A 19292-nucleotide genomic window follows, 5' to 3' on the forward strand; every position below is an offset into this window, starting at 1 on the left:
TCACTTGTTACCAAAGCATGACGTTACGCCCTCCAGAGGAGCAGGTAAGGTCAGCTTGGTACAGTTTACACATAAACCTCCTGTCCACACGGGCACAGAGAGGCAACAAGCTGAGAGAACCTTTTCACTGCTGCCGTGAAACAGCGCTGTCTCAGCCCGGGAAATCTGCCACCAGCTTCTCGTTTGATATAAGCCCGGTCCGCTAACGGGATTATATAGGGTGAGAAACCAACCCGCGGTAGCTTATAACTAGGACGAAGCACGGACGTGGGGATTCATGATCGAGATACAAGATAGCACAAGATTAAATTATATATTTATTAGCCTTAAGGGCACACTAGATGACACAATATACACAGATAATATATACAGTGGTCTGAGGTTACAGATACAGGCGATATAGGTACAACAGGGTTAAGCAGAGCAAAAGTCAGTTATCGGTTAAGATGAAAGTTCCTTAGGGCGATACTGGTGGAATAGTCCTTGGCTGCAGTCACGTGGGGGCAGTGAGGTCAGCTGGTTCCCGGTCTCTCCAAACACAGTGGCACGATGTGATACCCTTCAGATAAGACCCCGCCCGCTGGCTTGCAAGGACTTATGACCTGTAGCCAGCAGCTCCCCTACCCGCCTATGGGTAAGGTCCACTCCTTCTCTGGTGCTGGCAGCAAATTACCCATAAAACCCCTTAGGGCTCATAGCCCCAGACCAGAATGTCGCAGGAAGATTGTTCCGGGCCCAATTGATCCGCCTGGGTTCTGGCTACAACTAGAATCCAAGCATGGTACCGTTATTTGGTTTCTGTGGGAAGATATGTATATCTCCCCTCCCGGACATCCTAGCATCAATCCAGGAACACGTGGATGTTTGGCTTTGCCCCAGGATCGCAAAAAGATAACCGGATTATATGCCTGGGATGGACGGACGATTCATAATTCCATATGAAATGTAGGAGCCAACATGTCTGGTAGGTATAATTGATCCTGGGCAAGGGCTGAGACCTCCTGCAGGATTAGCTTGCCTCCAACCTGGCTGGTTGAGGTGCGACTTTATCCACCTGGGGCCTCCTTGAAGCCTGGACCCCTGGGGCTTCCTCTCTTGCTAGCTGACATCAGATGGCTGGGGGGTGAGAACATATTTTGCATGTACACTGATGTACATGCCAAAAGGTGAATCAAATGACAATCCATATTCCTCACAGAACTGTCCAAGACAAAAAATGGGTCTGCTATTTTCCCCCCAAAACAGCACCACTTTTGTCCCTGGGCTGTGTCTGGTATTAGCTCAACCCCATCCACTTGAATATGGATCAGATGCAATATCATACACAGCCCATGGACAAAGGTGATGCTGTTTTCTGGAAAAAAGAAAAAAAAATAGATATTTTTTTTCTTCTGGTAAACTGTGCAATTGTGCCAACTAAAAAACCTCTAGAACAGACTGGAAAACGCCTCACCCTTCTGTGAACCCTCCTAGCCATTTAATGTAAGTACGTTACAGTACAGTGCGGTTGTACAATTTAATCTGTCTCCGGTAAGACATTCTAAGGATGCCCTTAAATCAGGCCTGTCATAGTGACAGTTTCACTTTAATATTTAAAGAAAGTGGCGTAATGGCGATACAGCGCGCACATCTTAAATCATCCATGCTAAATATGACTAATTTATGCAATCGCATTACTCACGCTGCTAGTCTGGTGCTGACATATCACTGACACATGTACGTGATTGCATAAATGAACAGAATTTCAAAAGGTAGTAATATAGTTAATGTGAGTAAGGAGCAAAACGCAAATTCTCTAGGGTCGTCTTTGACCAGTTAGTGAACCAAAGGAGAAGGTACATAGTAGAAATAACAAAAGTAAAACTAACAAAACAAAAAGTGATATAAATGCTGAAGACAGACATCGTTGATTTTCCCCAACACTCAGCCAATAGTTGGCCACGTCCCTTTGAGCAATTGACGATAAGTAAACTTTTGTAAAAAATTTCATTTAGCGAGTTGAACTTGACTGCCTTTGACTTTTCACGGCTCTATCTAGCTGAACCGGTCAAAGTAGAATCAGGCGATGGATGGTTTGTCAGATCTGTCCACCTCAGCTTTAGCTTGGTTTTATATCGGCATGTAAAATAATGCAAAAACACCATAATTCTACTTAATGTATTTCACCCTCTGAGGTGCTAAAGAGATCGGCCCGGGAAGAAAACTCCCATGCTGACCTCCTATACATCAATGTAACTGACCTTACTGTAGAACTGCTTCTCCTCGTCTCTCTGCGATCTATACCTACCGTCAATGGTGAGCACTGACTGCACGCTCTCCGGGATCTCCCTGGTGGCTCGTTAGCGACACATTTTTGGAAATTCCTGTCGCCACTCCGGTCTTTTTTAGCAACTATTTGCAATCCCCGCAGCAGTCAACTACCAAACGCTTTTGCAGCACAATCGTGCAGCCATTGGCTTCTGCGTGTGAACATAGCTTGGTCACAATCAGCCAGAACATCAGCCAGACTGTGCAGGGGCACTCCCCCAACTGGTAACACCCAATCGGACCTATATTGCTAAGTGCTAACTGCTACGGTAGAAGGAATAACAGAGTAACAGCACAACATAGAGTTATAAAAAAAAAAAAAGTTGCTCCAGAACTGTTATTATATGGGGAATGCAAGTAGTTACTAAAACTCAGGAGAGGAAACGGGTCCTTTTTAAGTCAAAGTTCAAAGCAACTCCACCCACCACTTACTGCATACTATTTATACATTGATCTCAATGATGTGGTAAACTACAGAGCTCCCCCTAGTGGTGACCAGAGGCAGCCATAAGGCTAATTTTCTACTTTAAGTCTATAGAGTGGATTCGGAGAACTGTATCAGAAAAACTCAAATCGGCTTAGTAGAAAGATATATTAAGAAATCTAACGTTGGACCTAAAGAAGACAAACACAAAGGATGTGCCATTAGTGCAATGGTTTTGTGCTGAACCCCATCCACAAGGAAAGGAGAATCTCATAGTGTAATATGCAATAAATCCCGATTATGGTGCGCCATGCTGAGCTAATGCAGCCCACTCCCGGCCATGACACTCATAATTGTGTCACCGGCAGCACTTTTACCAATTAGGATGAATCACCGTCTGCGTTTTTAATAAGCCTAATAAAGGAAATATCCGCTATTGTTTTAAGCACTGGAGCTTGCTGTCACAGGGCCCAGTGGTTCAGTATGTTAATATGCGCGGGGCGCAGAGCTGATAGCGTTCAGTAATGGCAGGCAAGCGGGAAAGTAGGCATTTTAATGAGGCAATTATCCAGGGCAGCTGACGATGCTTGGCACGAGGGCACACAACGAAAAGCGACTAAGTGCTGGCAGTAAAATGAGCGAATGTCAATGCTACGAAATGACGCGCTGATCCTGTCTGGAGGGTGCACCTGTGAGATGTACGGTATAATGGTAGAAGACATCATGGAGCTGAAGCGTGTTCATTAGAGTTAAATGAACAGTATTGAAAGGGGTTGGGAGAGGAGTGGAGTGGGCACAGGGATGCCTGCAGCCGCAGATAATGACAGATTAGGAGTCAGCCGTCTAGACAGCAAGGGGGAGAACCCTGTGTCTCCCATCTACGAGGATGTCTAATGCAGTGAAATATAGAGCGTAATGTAATGGCCAAGTGCTAACGGATACCAGGAACAGGGCTCCCCCCCCCCCCCCCAAGCATCCAGGTGCCAACTTTAATGTTTTCCAGGCGTTCAGTGCTGCTGAAGGAGGAATGGAGTCAAGATGGAATATAAATAGTGAAAAAATACAATGAATAATTAACAGGGGGAAAAAATATATAAAAAATAAAAATACACACATAACTGGTTCTGCTGTTGTAGCTGCATTACAGCCCATAATAAATACATAGAGGAATTAGCACAAAGGCAATAGGCGAGGACGCTACATGTGGTCTGCGGCACGCTGTGCTCTACAAATATAACTTAGAAACCCAATAAACCACATACAAGAGGAACCCGACAACAAGGGTGATAGCATATCAGGGCCAGCCAGAAGTGCTCGACAAGTGGCGAAATTCACTCGCTTCTTCTAAAATGTATGTGGCTGGGAGCAGAGGGGGTGCATATATATTTTTAACTAACTTTTTTTTTGCCCACTGACATTACATACAATCTATACTCCTTAGGGGGCATTCACACGACTGTATCCGCTATCAGCACGTCCCATGCTTTGTAAGAAAAGCCTTTTCTTGTCCGCAAAACATACAAGAATAAGACATGGTTTATTTTTTTATGTTCTATTATCCTTTGCGGCCCCAATGAAATGAACGGGTCCGCATCTGATCCGCAAAAAGATGCAGCTCAAATGCAGCCTGAAGATACGGTCGTGTGAATGCACACTTTTGCCAAAAAATGTGGATCGGATGCGGACCCATTCATTCCAATAGGGGGGGGTCGCAGAATATGTGGGAAGCACATCATGTGATGTCAGTTCCGCATCCCTGCAAAGAAAATAGAACGTGTCCTATTCTTGTCCATTTTACGGACAACAATAGGCATTTGTAACACAGGGCGGGGCGTGCTGATCTGCAAAGTGCGTAACCCACACGGCTGGTATCAGTGTTTTGTGGATCCGCAATTTTCAAGAGAGGAAGGGTTGGCAAGAAGTGGGAGGAATGGCCTTCAATATACAGTAAGAAGAGGCGTTATTGGACATATTGGGGGACAATGCTGAAGACCGGCAATTTAGACGTCGATCTTCGTCCCTCATGAGCTGGCGGTTCATCAGACCCTTGGATTTCACTCCGAATTCGCATTGGTACATGTTGTGAATCTGCTCAGAGATTAATTCCCATTCAATTTAATCCCGCGTGGCTACTGGCCGTGGTTTCCGAGTGATAACTGAACCAAGAATGGACATGTCAACAGCTTGGGGGGTTTTGTTTCTGTGTCCTTCTTTGATTTCAAATCAGTGCGCGAAAAAAATGTGCGCTGCATGAACGCTGGCGTGGTTTGCCATTGAAATTAAACTGGTGGAACTAGTAAAAAACTAGGAAATCTGTTCGATAGACTGCTGGGACCTCAACAATCAGTGGTATACTGTGAGGGCACCAAACAGCACCCACTCAATTTCTTTACAGCTCCACCACAGGAGAAATGAAGCATTACACACTTTCCACTGAAATGGACAGTCCATGTAAGCTATTGAAATTGTGACCAGTCAGGGTCCATTGGCAGCCTCCATTCACTTACACTGGGGATGGACAAAGGGAAGTAGCACTTGTGCAGCAAGTCCCCAATGTAAGGGAAAGCAGCTTGATCGACTGGCCCTGTAAGCTTGCGCCTGCGTCACAGATTACATCATTGGCACATGCACAGTACATCAGCCTCTACTTGCCTAGCAGTGCATGTGCCAAAGGCATAATCCTCCATTCAGAAGAGGAGATTTTCGGCTTTGGGTCACCTCCGCTGCTCAGGAAGCAGAGGCTGATGTACTGCGCGTGCGCCAATAGGGTTATATACGGTGCAGGCGCCAGATTACAGATCCAGGTGAAATGCCTGAGCCTATAAACGAAAGGGAGGAGGAGTGACAATAAGTGCAGAGTGGAGGAGCTGTGGTGCTCCAAGGGGCTTGGGGCATCCCCTCGATAAGCCAAACACGTAATTTACAAATGAATACAAAAAAAATATTTGCTCAGGAATGGCGCAATGGATCTACATAACTGAGGGATCATTTTACACCAGCAGCATCAATTCCACCAGACAGGACGCCGGATTTAATGGGTTTGATTCTGCTGACAGATGCTCTTCAAGAATGCCAGGCTGTGTAGGATAATATATCACTAAATGCCACATTTACAACCCCTTCTTCACTATTACAAAGGCAATTTGTGACAATAAAGGCTTAGAAAGAACATTGGTATGAAAGCCATTTTTTCCAATGCAATTACTCAAGAAAACTGATAAATCTCCCCGACGGAGCTGAATGATATTCATGCAATGAAACCACTGAGGTCCCAAAGGATATTTTAAAAAGAAGCAAAAAATATCAATAGGACTGTAGATCATAGACTATAGTAAATGGACAGGACATCTACTAAAAAGCTATGTAGTCAATCACGTAATGGCATTGATATAATGCAGATGGACATATAAATTTAAGGATTTGGTGTTTGCTATGCATTACTGTAGCCATACTGGTATTAAATCAGGGTCAGAGAAATCCCAGGAACCAATGCCCAGAGATAGTCAGGATTGCAGAAAATGATGGGGCCTTAGGCTACTTTCACACTGGCGTTTCTGGGTCCGCTTGTGAGATCCGTTTCAAGGCTCTCACAAACAGTGCAAAACAGATCAGTTCATCCCCAATGCATTCCGAATGGATAAGGATCCGCTCAGAATGCATCAGTTTGCCTCCGTTGAGCCTCCATTCCGCTCTGGAGGCGGACACCAAAACGCTGCTTGCAGCCAAACGGATCCGTTCTGAACGGATACAAGCGTTTGCATTATAGGTGCGGATCCGTCTGTGCAGATACCAGACGGATCCGCACCTAACGCAGGTGTGAAAGTAGCCTAACTCTGCTATTGGTGGAGGGATGTTGGGGGGGCGGCGACGGGGAGGGGGGCCCCATGGTTCAGTTTTGCACCGGGGCCCCATGGATTGTGTGTACGCCACTGTCCTTGGGGGTCCTATGGCCGAGACCGCCAACAATCACGAGAATTAGGACCCTGTTACCCCCTGAAATGCTGACAGCGCTCAGCTATCTCTAGAATTCCCATAGAAATGAATGGAACGACAACACACGTGTAACTGGCCACTCTGTTTATTTCAGGGGGGCTGCAGGGGGTACAGGGCCCCCCATTTTCAAGATTAGAGCTGGTCCCAGTGGTAGGATCCCCACCAATCTAATAGGTATCCCCTATCTTGTGGATAGGATTAGGAACAGGAATACCCCTTTAAAGGGGTTGTCTCATGACAGACAACGGGGGCTTATAGCCCCCATTGTCTTATAGCGGTGGGACCCGCACCTATATTGAGAACGAAACCCCGAAAGTTAAGCAGCCGCCCTCCATTAATTTCCTATGGGGCTGGCAAAAATAGCCGAGCGCTGCCTCAGCTATTTCCGTTGAGCCCATATTAGTGAATAGGAGCTGTGGCCGGTCATGCGTGGTGCGCTCCCATTCACTTCTATGGGGAGCACGCTTGGTGGTGGCTGGACCAGAGTCCTCCAGCCACCACCTTGCAGGGCTCCGTTCTTGATATAGGTGCGGTTCCTAACGATGGGACCCGCATCTATAAGACAATGGGGGCATATCCTAGCGATATGCCCTCATTGTCTATGATGAGACAACCCCTTTAAGCTCGACTTTGGCATGTGGCACGAAACTAGAGTTTCTAGAGACCATGCACGTTACTTGGGTTGGCCTGGAAGGAGTCAGCTACCAATGCAATAGTCACCCATGTAGCGTCAATCTTACCGAAATGATGATAACATGAAGAAGCAGTTTCCCAAGTGAAATGCAATATAAGGGAGTTCAGCCATGAATCTAGAAAATGTGCAAACATCACGTAAGTGTATCCGATACTCCATAAATCCTCTGCCACTGATAGTTTCCACGTAATGGCTGATAGATAACACCACAGCAATCACCGCTCAGCATTATAGAGGGCAAATGGCTCGTCCGCCCCGGATCAAAGGCTGCACAGAAGTGGCAGCACTCCAGTAAATCCCGGCTCTGCGCTAATGGATCCTGCCGCTAACAAGCTGTCAGATTATTTTTAAAAGTGACTTTTGCTAACGCCACAGGTTACAGTCGCCGATCCTCCATGTGACCCATTCGTGTATTATTCATCCCTGGTACCTGCAGATAACAGATTTGCTAGTTTAACCCTTTGGTTTGGCCAGGACTGAAAGGTACCTTTACACGAGTAGATGATCGGTATAATTGAGCAAGGTTGTTTCCTGGTGTAGCGAACGTTTTAAAGACGCGCCGATTATCGTTCACAGATTCGTAATTCCGGTCCCATATTCCATCATTTGTAAAGCAGACAGTTGCATTTACACAAAGCGATTACCTAAATGACGTCCTTATAGGGGTTATCCGACACCAACAAATGCTCCTCCATATGCTGGGCCCCTCACACTAATTCTACTTACCTGGCTCCATGCGCCGGTCCTGGTCCCTGCACCAGGACAACTGCTTCTCCCTGTGCACGGATGAAAACATCCATTGTTGGGGGGCTAGCCAATGGCAGGCGGTGACTGGGGCAAGACTCCCTAGCACTGTGGGTGACGCTAGGGAGGCTAGTCCCCGTCACCACCTGCTCTCCCTCCCAACACCAGATGTTTTCATCCGCGAACGGGGAGAAGCAGATGCAGTGGTGCGGGGACCAGGAGCAGCGCAGGGAGCCAGGTAAGTAGAATCAGTGTAAGGGGCCCGGGTGTATGGGGGAGCATTTGTTAGTGTCGGATAACCCCTTTAAAAATACACCCACAGTGTAATCGTCAGTAATCGTGCATGCAGTACACGTATGAAATAGTTAACATTTCTGTGCCCACACAAGCGATCAAACCAATGAGAAATCGACCGTTTGTCGGTTGTCACTCTATTGTTCATTGCTTTTACGCTTCTCGATAATCTTGCAGTTTCGCTTGATTTAACGATAATTTACACGATAAATCGCCTTGGTACCTTAAGCAAAGTGACAGGCATCATTAATGCAGGTTGTTCGAAAGGAATTGCCAGATCAGAACCTATTGAAATACTTCTTGTAATCTGCTAAAATCAGTGATACAGCTCCCCTCAAATGACAAAGTGAGGCTTAAAGGGGTTGTCCATTTTAGAGAAACTATTTTCACGTTAGAGACTTGGGAGTTAATAGAGGGAAGTCCTCGGTTCAGGATCTTTGTATCTTGCCCAGAGTGGGGAGCGGTGACAACGCCAGTCTCCCTCTCCGGAGAATCTTTCCTGTACTGCACTGTACAGGCAGCTAATTGATTTGATTGGGCAATGCTTAATTTCTCCTGAAGAGGCGCTGCAGGGAAATTGCCCACTTACAGTCTTTCACCACAGCTGTTCTGTGAGGGCCCATATTGTTATGAGATGGCAGACCTTTGGGACCTCCACCGACCCAGAGATAAGGGCTCACAGACAAGAATAGGATTTGTTCTATTATTTGCGGAACGGTTGACATCTGCGTGCTGTCCGCATTTTCATGACCTTAAAGGAATGAATAGGTCCGCGGTCTATCTTCAAAAAAAAAAAGTGGATCGGATGTGGATCCAATGAATCGTCGTGTGCATGAGCCCTAAAGGGTTCAGGGAGAGCTCTGGTTTAGTGTTCTATCCCCTGGTGCGAATGGGGGCCATGAGCGCTGCTGTGAAGGGAATATAGCACTAAACTAATGACCCCTTCATTGTCAGGATCAGTCTGGGTCTTTGGGATGGTCACACCACCAATAATCATAAAAATTATGAAATATTCTAGCAATATCTGAGAATAAATCTTTGGACACACACAGACATAGAAATGGTTAACTTCAATTTAAGGACCAAATTTCTATCAGTGTATACAATATTTTATGAAATTAACACTAAATGCTCGACCTACAGGGCCCCTTTAATAAACAGGGTGTGCTCTGCTTAATACAGTGCTAAGCCTATGAGAAAGGACAAGAAGAGCGTACAGCTAAAAAAAAAAACAAGCAAATAGGTCACTTTCGTTCAGACGCATACATTGTGCATGCATAGCCCGACCCCATGTGCATGAGGATTAGGCATTTGGTATGCAAATGAACCTGATACATATGCAAATTGTCCCTAGAGATGAAGTTGAGTAAAATATAGAGAGGGTGAATGGCTGTGAGCGGGCAGGCTGAGCAGTTCTGGGTAGAATTTCTCCAAATTCCAAAAGGAGTTAAAGAGGGCACTTCAAGGAAAAAATAATTAAAGCTTGAAGACACTTCCCACTGCCGTTATGGAGTAGGGTTGTCAGGATACCAAAAATTTTATTCAATTTCGATACCATAAAAAAGTATTGCGTTACTGGATACCATTCAATAACACGCGAAAGAAAAATAAAACACCAAAAAAGCTGCGTGCATTCCGCATTTTATGGGACAAGGTTACAAAATAAAAAAAAATTGCGAATCACGTGTTTTTTTTATTTTTTCTGTTACGGCGTTCATCGCATAGGAGATATTTTCTTATATTTTAATAGTTCTGACGTGGCGATATCTTATATGTTATTTTTTTTATTGTTTATATTTTTTATGTAAAATTGGGAAAGAGGGTGATTTAAACTTAATATTTTGGTGTTTTTTTTTACTTTTTATTTAATAAATCCTGCATGTGCGCCATTGTGTCCAACGTACTGTAGCAGGGTGTACTTGCCCTGGCTTGTGATGTGCTCCCATCCATGCGCATGGACTTCTGAAAATGTAATATACATGAGCAAGAGTGTCACAGAAGTTGCAAATAATCAGTCACGTGAACACGCAGCTCCTACAGGGTTGTCAGAAGACCCCTTTAAAAGGAGTTTCCAGTTTTTTGCACAATTTTAAATTTGAAGCCAAGAAAAAAAAAAAAAAAAAAAAAAAAAAAAAAAATCACCTGCTCCCTGCATTTCTTCATCTGTGTCTCCAGTCCCCAGACACATTGGGTCATATGCACTGCTGCAGCCAATCACTGGCCTCAGTGTTGATGTTTTCTTAAGTGGCACGTCCCCGCTGAGGCCAGTTACTGGCTGCAGCAGTGCATATGACCATGTCCAACCAGACTGTTACAGACTGTGCCCAAAAAAAAAAAAAAAAAAAAAACAGGGAGCCCGAACGGAGTTGACATCCTATACCTGGAATACCCCTTTAATGGCAATCTCCCTAAGGCCCCTTTCACACGGGCGAGTTTTCCGCGCGGGTGCAATGCGTGAGGTGAACGCATTGCACCCGCACTGAATCAGGACCCATTCATTTCTATGGGGCTGTGCACACGGGCGGTGATTTTCACACATCACTTGTGCGTTGCGTGAAAATCGCAGAAAGCTCTATTTTGTGTATTTTTCACGCAACGCAGGCCCCATAGAAGTGAATGGGGCTGCGTGAAAATCTCAAGTATCCGCAAGCCAGTGTGAATGCGGTGCAATTTTCACGCACGGTTGCTAGGTGACGATCGGGCTGGAGACCCGATCATTATTATTTTCCTTTATAACATGGTTATAAGGGAAAATAATAGCATTCTGAATACAGAATGCTTAGTACAATAGGGCGGGAGGGGTTTAAAAAAAATAAAAAATAATTTAACTAACCTTAATCTACTTGTTCGCGCAGCCCGGCTTCTCTTCTGTCTTCTTCTTTGCTGTGTACAGGAAAAGGACCTGTGGTGACGTCACTCCAGTCATCACATGGTCCATCACATGATCCATCACCACGGTGGTGGATCATGTGATCGACCATGTGATGACTGGAGTGACGTCACCACAGGTCCTTTTCCTGTACACAGCAAAGAAGAGATGCCGGGCTGCGCGAGCAAGTGGATTAAGGTGAGTTAAATTATTTTTTAATTTTTTTAACCCCTCCAGCGCTATTGTACTATGCATTCTGTATTCAGAATGCTATTATTTTCCCCCTATAACCATGTTATAAGGGAAAATAATACAATCTACAGAACACCAATCCCAAACCTGAACTTCTGTGAAGAAGTTCGGGTTTGGGTACCAAACATGCCGATTTTTCTCACGCGCGTGCAAAACGCATTACAATGTTTTGCACTCGCGCGGAAAAATCGCGCATGTTCCCGCAACGCACCCGCACGAAAGAGGCCTAAAGGTTGCAACAATGGGGTAGATTTACTATTGCAAATGTGCCAGAATTCTGGTGCACATGTCTTACACCACATTATTACTAAGGGTTTTAGACACGTGCCAGACAAGGAGGCGTAATTTTGAATGAAAAGGGGTGTGGCTTAAGAAGCGACACTATACGGGAGATTTATCAAAACTGGTGTAAAGGAAAACTGGTCTACTTGCCCACAGCAACCAATCAGATTACACCTTTCATTTTCCAAAGGAGCTCTGAAAATGAAATGCAGAATCTGGTTGCTATGGGCAACTAAGCCAGTATTTCTCTACAATGGTTTTGATAAATATCCCTCCATCAACAGTCAACACTGCGTCAAAATTTTGGTGTAAAATTCTAGGGCGAAGACAGGCAACTATAAACCTAGACTATTGGTTGTCAGATTTATCATCCAGCATCAGCCACTGTGATAAATGTCCCATATTTTTTTTATGTTAGATTTATTTTATTTACTACATAGATTTTTTCATATTTTTAGACTGTCCATGCCAAGGTCTAAATCTTAGACCGTATTAGTAAATCTGCCCCAATATGGTAGCAAGGGATAGATCACTATATAATTGCAAAGCACAAAGTTAGGGTTCATGCACGCGTATATGGTTCTGCACAACCTCTGAATTGTAGGAAGCCATGATATTGCACCTATAGTAGTCTTTTGCACCTGCTGTACCTCTTTATGTATCCTATCATAGACGTGACAGTCTGTAAAAGACGCCATATTACGGAGTAATATTCTCCCCAAGCAAGATGGCTACAAAGTCCATCAAAATTTTGGGCCTCCTCTGACAGGAAACTTGCTGCCCATGGCAACCAATCACAGCTCAGCTTTCATCTTTCAGAAGCAGTTCATGAAATAAAAGCTGTGCTGTGATTGGTTGCTATGGGCGACAAGGACGGTTCTCCTGTCAGACACTTGATAAACAAGGCCCTTTTTGTGCTGCCATATAGATGGGGCCTGAAAACAGCATCTCCTGTCAGTAAAATAAAGCTGCCATGTCTAATGACCCTTGTTTTACTTGCTTACTTACTCCATAACTCAGTCTGGGAAAGCTGGGTGCTGTCCCCTGTGACACGCTTTTTGGCAGTAGCCCTACTTTCATGGGAGCAGAAGTGCTGAACAAAGGGCAACATATAAAACATATAAAATACTTAAGGCTTTATTTTAGACAGAACTGCTCTTTCATTTACTAATTAGTTGCAGGGAAATGAGTGAATAGAGCATAATATTACATTTTTCCAGATATATTACATAGAAAAGCTGGGTTTTCAGCAGGTGCCGCTCTCATCCTGGCACAGAATAGGGTGGACTTTGTGGAAACCAGTTTTATGTCTGTCGGTGGTTAGTCAGGATATTTTATGATCCTCTTAACCTCTATTATATACGAGTGGTAAACCACATTCTGTTCTCCTTCCTAAATCACCACAGGCACTCATACTGCACCCCAGAGCAGTGCTTTATGGCATACGCTAAATATTATTGTCCACATCCACATATTAGTGTCCACATTATTGCCATATTAACAAAGCCATGGTAGCTTTGAAATATGTAGATTCCAGTGAATTCTAATGAATACTTAAAATAAAATAAAAATCACAGAATTTTATTTTTACATGTCACAAGCTAGGTAAAAAATAAATGATAAAATCTTGATTCATTCTGAGCGTCATAAAAAGCTGATACTTCCTGTTCTGCAGCAGCCATCTCATTATTATCAGACAGGATTACAAAGACAGGTAACACCTACAGATAGATAACACAACATCCACCATTTACAATGGGTGATGGCACAGCTTATCTATTCCCCTCCCTGTACAATGACCTCTGCGCCATTAACAGAGCATGCCCACAATAAGCTTCCGTGGAGACTACAAGTTGTTAGGGTCCATGTGGCAGTTGGAAAGCATGTCACTGAATACCCTCACAAAATAATAACAGATTAGAAAAAAAATAAAAAATCCATCAGTATCTGGTTTTAATTACAAAAAATATATAAGGCACTATCTCATTAATACTAGGTAGCTCCTTTTTTTTTTTGTAATTACCTCCCTCCACAATCATCTTGGCATCTTTAAAAATTTGGGTTTCAATGGTGACTTTAAAAGGGGGAGATTTAGCAAGACTGGTGCAAAGGAAAACTGTATTAGTAGCCCATAGCAACCAATCGATCAATTGATCCTTTCATTTTCCAAAGGGACTCTGAAAAATGAAAAGTGGAATCTGATTGGTTACTAAGCCAGGTTTCCCTGCACCAGTCTTGCTAAATCTCCCCCTTTAATGGGAATCTGTCACCAGTGACCTCCCAATCCAGTTGTTTGCATAGACACATAGCAGTTTTTCTTTTGTTAATCTGAGGCTCAGTTGCAGAGTCGTGATACGTTTTCTTAATATGCAAATTAGGCCTTTGGTGCAACGAGGGTGTCAACGTTTCTTTTGTTGCACCCAAGCTCCGCTCCTTTCTGTGGCCAGCTTCTTCTGCTTTGAATGACAGGGCCAGGGAATGGGGAAATTAGCGAGAAAGGGGCTAGCCACAAAAAAGGTTGGATGCAACAAGAGCAACGGGGACACCCTTGTTGCACCAAAGGTCTTATTGGCAGAAAGTATCATAACTCGGGAACGGATCCTCAGATCCCCAAAATAAAAACAGCTTTTTAAATCAGGAGAACCACAGCTATGTGTCTGTGCAAACAGCTGGATCGGGAGGTCGCGGGGAACAGATTCCCTTTAAGTTTGGAAAGAGGACACATTTACATTTCTTTTTTACAGAACGCATTTTTATTTCACACACGTAAAACTGAACAGATCCTTTTATGTATTTTAAAAAAAAATTGGCAGCAAGTGAACATTTAGGACCTGCTGAGGGGCCACCAACAAAAGTGTGAAAAGCTTTAGACTTTGCACTGACAAAAAAATAAAGTCAAATCCATCAACCCCTCTGACAACAGCGATCTGCAGAGGAGAGGAGGTCAGGCAGAAGAGGCCTACATACCCAGCCCAGATGTGTTAATGGCTTTTACCGACTTCTTCATCTTGTAGAGAATGGTGCGGTCGACATCCAGGGCCTGTGACAAGATAAAGAAGACAATATGTAAGAATGGTGCCTGTCATCAGCTATAAGGCGAGATGCTTTGCTCAGCAGGATAATTATACACCATCAATTGTGCTAAGTGCAGAAAGATAATCAATAACACACTTTCAATTAACTCTGTGGTCGGAAGCCACTTAAGAGGACCAGTATTAATTTCATGCTGCATTGCTGCGAATATTAGAGGGAGGTTTAATGGCGTTACACAACTTTACATTAAGGGATCGTAGACACAGCCATTGCCTGGCATCACAGATGAGGACCCGTTCACTTGAATGGGTCCGCAATCCAGCAGGTCCGGTGGAGGCACATAACCACTACGGTAGTGCTTCCATGGGGTTTCTCTCCATGCCTCTGCATCGCAAAAAAATAAAACGCGTTCTATTTTTTTGCAGTGCGGGCGAATCACAGACCCAATCAAGTTGAATGGGTCTGCATCCGTCTGCGGAATCCACGCGGAAGTTGCGGTCCACAATGCACAGAATGGCCGAGCAATGGTGGTGTGCATGAGCGCTAAAACAGTCACTTCGCATTGCTTTTGTACCCACGTGGTTTTCAGCTGCATGGCGGACACTAAGTGGGGTCGTACCATCAGAATCTCTAAGTGCAGCCTCAGGTTTTGGGCCTGCAACTGCCACAGATGAAGCAAGATCGTTTACGCAGCTCTGCTGACATGTCCATTTTAGAAAATACTTGGATCCGCTATAAAAGAGCAGTTCTGAGGACTCTCCTTAGAACTCTGCATTGTGCCATTACTCCTGGAAACATATGACTAAATTAAAGGGAGTCCATCAACAAAAAAAAGTTGGTTTCAAAGCATACCGCCATGTTGGGTAAGTGCACCGAAACACGGCCATACTTTTCTTGTGAAAGTCTGGCCCTCTAATCATGAGAAATGCTTTTTTTTTTTACGCAAATAAGGTTTTTGATGCACAATGGGTGAACCTGTTTGGTTTGATGCATCACTGCTCCATTATAACACTGCCCACTACCTTTCCCTCATTTGGGTAAGATTTCAGAGCCAGGAGCAATGATGCAGGGTGAAGACAGGTGCACTGAATCAAGCAAACCCCACCCATGGTGCACTGAAAACCTGATTTGCATAAAAAGCTATTTATCGGATTAGAGGACTGGACTTTCACAAGAAATGTATGGTTATGTTTCAAGGCACCTACCCTACATGGCGGTATGCTTACTTAAACACTGATTTTGGAGCTTTCAAGGGGTATTCCAGTAATATAATTGTTATCCCACAGGAAAGGGGATAGCTATTAGATCGGTGGGGTCCTACCAATGGGACCCCCACTGATCACGAAAACGGGGCCCCATACCAAGTGGGTTCACCCTCTAAATGAATGGAGCAGCCGGTTGGGCATGTGCGTGGCCACTCCATTTGTTTCTATGGAAGTTCCAGAGATAGAGGAGTGCTGTACTCCGCTTTCCGGAATTCCTTTCAATATGTAAATCCCGGAAAACCTCTTTAATATAGTTTTGGAGCTTCTTTCTGATACTGTGCACCAAACACTCCACGCCGTTATAGAGATAACGCGGTTCTCAAAATTTTGAATAAAAAGGGGGCGCTTTTTCCAGAAATGGAGGCCCTTGTTTCTCTGCATTGTGTCAGGTATTGCAATTCGGGATCGACCGATATAGATTTTTTTTAGAGCCGATACCGATAATCTGTGAACTTAGCCAATAATTTATGTCGATGTTCTGTGCATTTTCATTTTTGAAAAAACAAAAAATCCTACACAAATCTGCTGGAAATGTTTATTGTTAACGTGTAGCTTTTCTTTTTTGTAAATCTTTATTTTTCATTTATACTTTGGTGTTTTTTTTTTTACAAACTTTTAGCACCCTTAGGGGCTATTACCCTTGTCCTATTCACCCTGATAGAGATCTATCAGGGTGAATAGGACCTCACACTCTCCCTGCTGCCCTGGGCTTTGTGCACACAGCAGCAGGGAGCTGACTATGGCAGCCAGGGCTTCAGTAGCGTCCTGGCTGCAATGGTAACTGATCGGAGCCCGAGCTTACACTGCTGCTGGGGCTCCGATCAGAAGCTGCCACTGCACCACCAATGAGGAGGGGAGAGGGGACCCTGTGGCCACTGCCACCAATGATTAATACTGGGGGCTTGGGTGGGGTGACGCACTAAGCCACCAATGTTTTTAATACTGGGGTTGAGGGGGGGGGGGCGCCACCAATGAAGATAACTCGACCATTAATTCATATACAGGAGGCGGGAGCTGGCTGCAGAATCATATAGCCGCACCCAACCTCTATGAGCAGTAGCTGCGATCCGCGGCAGTTAATCCCTCAGGGGCGGCAGGGGTTAACTGCTGCGGATGGCATCTACTTGTCATAGAGGTCAAGTGCGGCTATATGATTCTGCAGCCAGCACCCGCCTCCTGTTGAATTTGAATGAATGAGTGAGTTAGTTAACATCATTGGTGGCGCAGTGGCCACAGCCCCTCCCCTCCTCCTCTCTCCTTTCATTGGTGGGAGCGGAGCAGCGGCACAGGGAGACACTGCTTCCTTCTCCCCTGTGCTGCTGAGGGAACACGGATCGCGCTGACAGCAGCGCAATCCTTGTTCCCGATTCGTTATTGGCACATCGGCAAAATAGATGCCGATACTGATAACTTTGAAAATCCTGAACATCGGCCGATGATAATCGGTAAAACCGATAATCGGTCGATCCATAATTGCAATCTTAGCCCAGTCACTTCAGTGGCTATGAGCTGCAAAACCAGACACAAACCAAAGATAAGGCCTTATTGACACGTCCGCATCTGTGATGACATCAGTGACAACATGGTCAGTGGTTCCTCCATGAAGAATCAGTGTCTGGTGTGTGTGTCAGTGTTTTGCCCTCTGTGTGTCATCCATTTTCCGCGGACATGGCTGGGCTGAAAATTAATTTCCAGAGCGTCTCCTAGCTATGATTCATGAAAACCACATACCAAACATGGGTGGCATCCATGTTTTGTCCATGGTTTTTATGGACCCATATATTATAATGTGCGTGAGGGATCTGTAATCACAGACAAAAATAGGTCATGCTTCCTTGGTGTCGTCACCACGGATCCAAAGTCCATGGGAAACCAGGGATACACACATTAAAGTGGATGGATACATGAACTGTCTGTGGAGGCCATGGACAGCAGACGTCCATAATTAACTGCCATGCAAGTGGTGCTGACCCAAAGAATAAAAAAATAAAAAAACAAATTTTTTACTACTCCTGAACATGGCAGTGATACTTTTCTGGCTGCCTATAGTTTCCACCATTAGCTGGGGTTCAGCCAACATACTAATGTGTATGGGGAGTTCTCAAATGCCCCCCGAGAGATGATCTCTTTCCTGACAAGTATCAGGTAAGGCTTGGTTCACATCTGTGTGGGGAACTCCGGCACTCTGTTCACTGTATCTGAAGTATATGCCGGCTTTCTGCTGGACAAAAAAAATACTACACACAGCATTTTTTTGTCTGGCCGATAGCCACCATATATGCCGGAAAGCGCAGGGATGCCATTATAGTATTATACAGACTGCCTGAGGCAATCGCCTCAACTTGCCTCAATGGTGGCGCACCACTGAGTGTATATAACGAATCGGTTAAGATTTTAGGACACTTCATAAACCCTAATCCTCTCTTTATATAATCCACCATGTATATGCTCAATCTGTCAGCAAAGCAGTCCCAGATTATGGTAGTCTGTATTCTGAGGACATTGGCTATCATATAATATCCAGGACTGACATAGAAATGATGTATTACCGTAATCAATGCTTTACTGTTGGAAAACCCCAGTTTGTGAGTAAAATGTATACAGTATATACCATAATATAAGAAAACATGCCCTATTACTATTTCCAAATATCCTAATGTAGGATTACCAAAGGTTCTCTGACCGAGGGCATCCAGGGTGCAGACTTCCGCAGAGCACTGACTGAAGAGAAGAGAGGAATGGAGCCTGGCTGGAGGTCACCTGGAGAACAGCTGGGGCTGACGGTGGAGAGATGTCTGGCTCCAGCCTAACCACGTTGCAGACAGGTCTACTAAAATCAGTGCCAGGCACGGGACGGCTGCTACTAGTAAAGTTAAAACTGCTCCCGCTGTCTGCCTCTTCCTGTAATTTGGCTTTTTTTTATGGACCAATTTAATTTTACTCTTCTACTGTGACTTTGAAGAAAATCTGTAAATTAGTTAAATCTGGAAGTGAACTTTAGAAGCTGAGCTCTGCTATGATTTATATACTCATACATTCAAGAAGATAGATAAATAGATAGATAGATAGATAGATAGATAGATAGATAGATAGATAGATAATCACAATCAGCCTGGCACAGGATTACAACAGACA

At 44.5% G+C, this 19292-nt stretch overlaps 1 protein-coding gene across 4 annotated transcripts in view; it reads right to left on the reverse strand.

Moving 5' to 3' along the window:
• Positions 1 to 19292, reverse strand: part of ASAP2 (ArfGAP with SH3 domain, ankyrin repeat and PH domain 2) — a 192767-nt gene that overhangs the window by 130565 nt on the left and 42910 nt on the right. For all 4 annotated transcript variants that reach the window (XM_044292527.1, XM_044292525.1, XM_044292526.1 and 1 more), the window contains exon 2: positions 14827 to 14899. In XM_044292527.1, coding sequence (XP_044148462.1) covers positions 14827 to 14899 — 73 coding nt within the window. The remainder of the gene's footprint in view (positions 1 to 14826; positions 14900 to 19292) is intronic.

This window comes from Bufo gargarizans, chromosome 4 (assembly GCF_014858855.1).
Source record: "Bufo gargarizans isolate SCDJY-AF-19 chromosome 4, ASM1485885v1, whole genome shotgun sequence".
Lineage (NCBI taxonomy): Eukaryota > Metazoa > Chordata > Amphibia > Anura > Bufonidae > Bufo > Bufo gargarizans.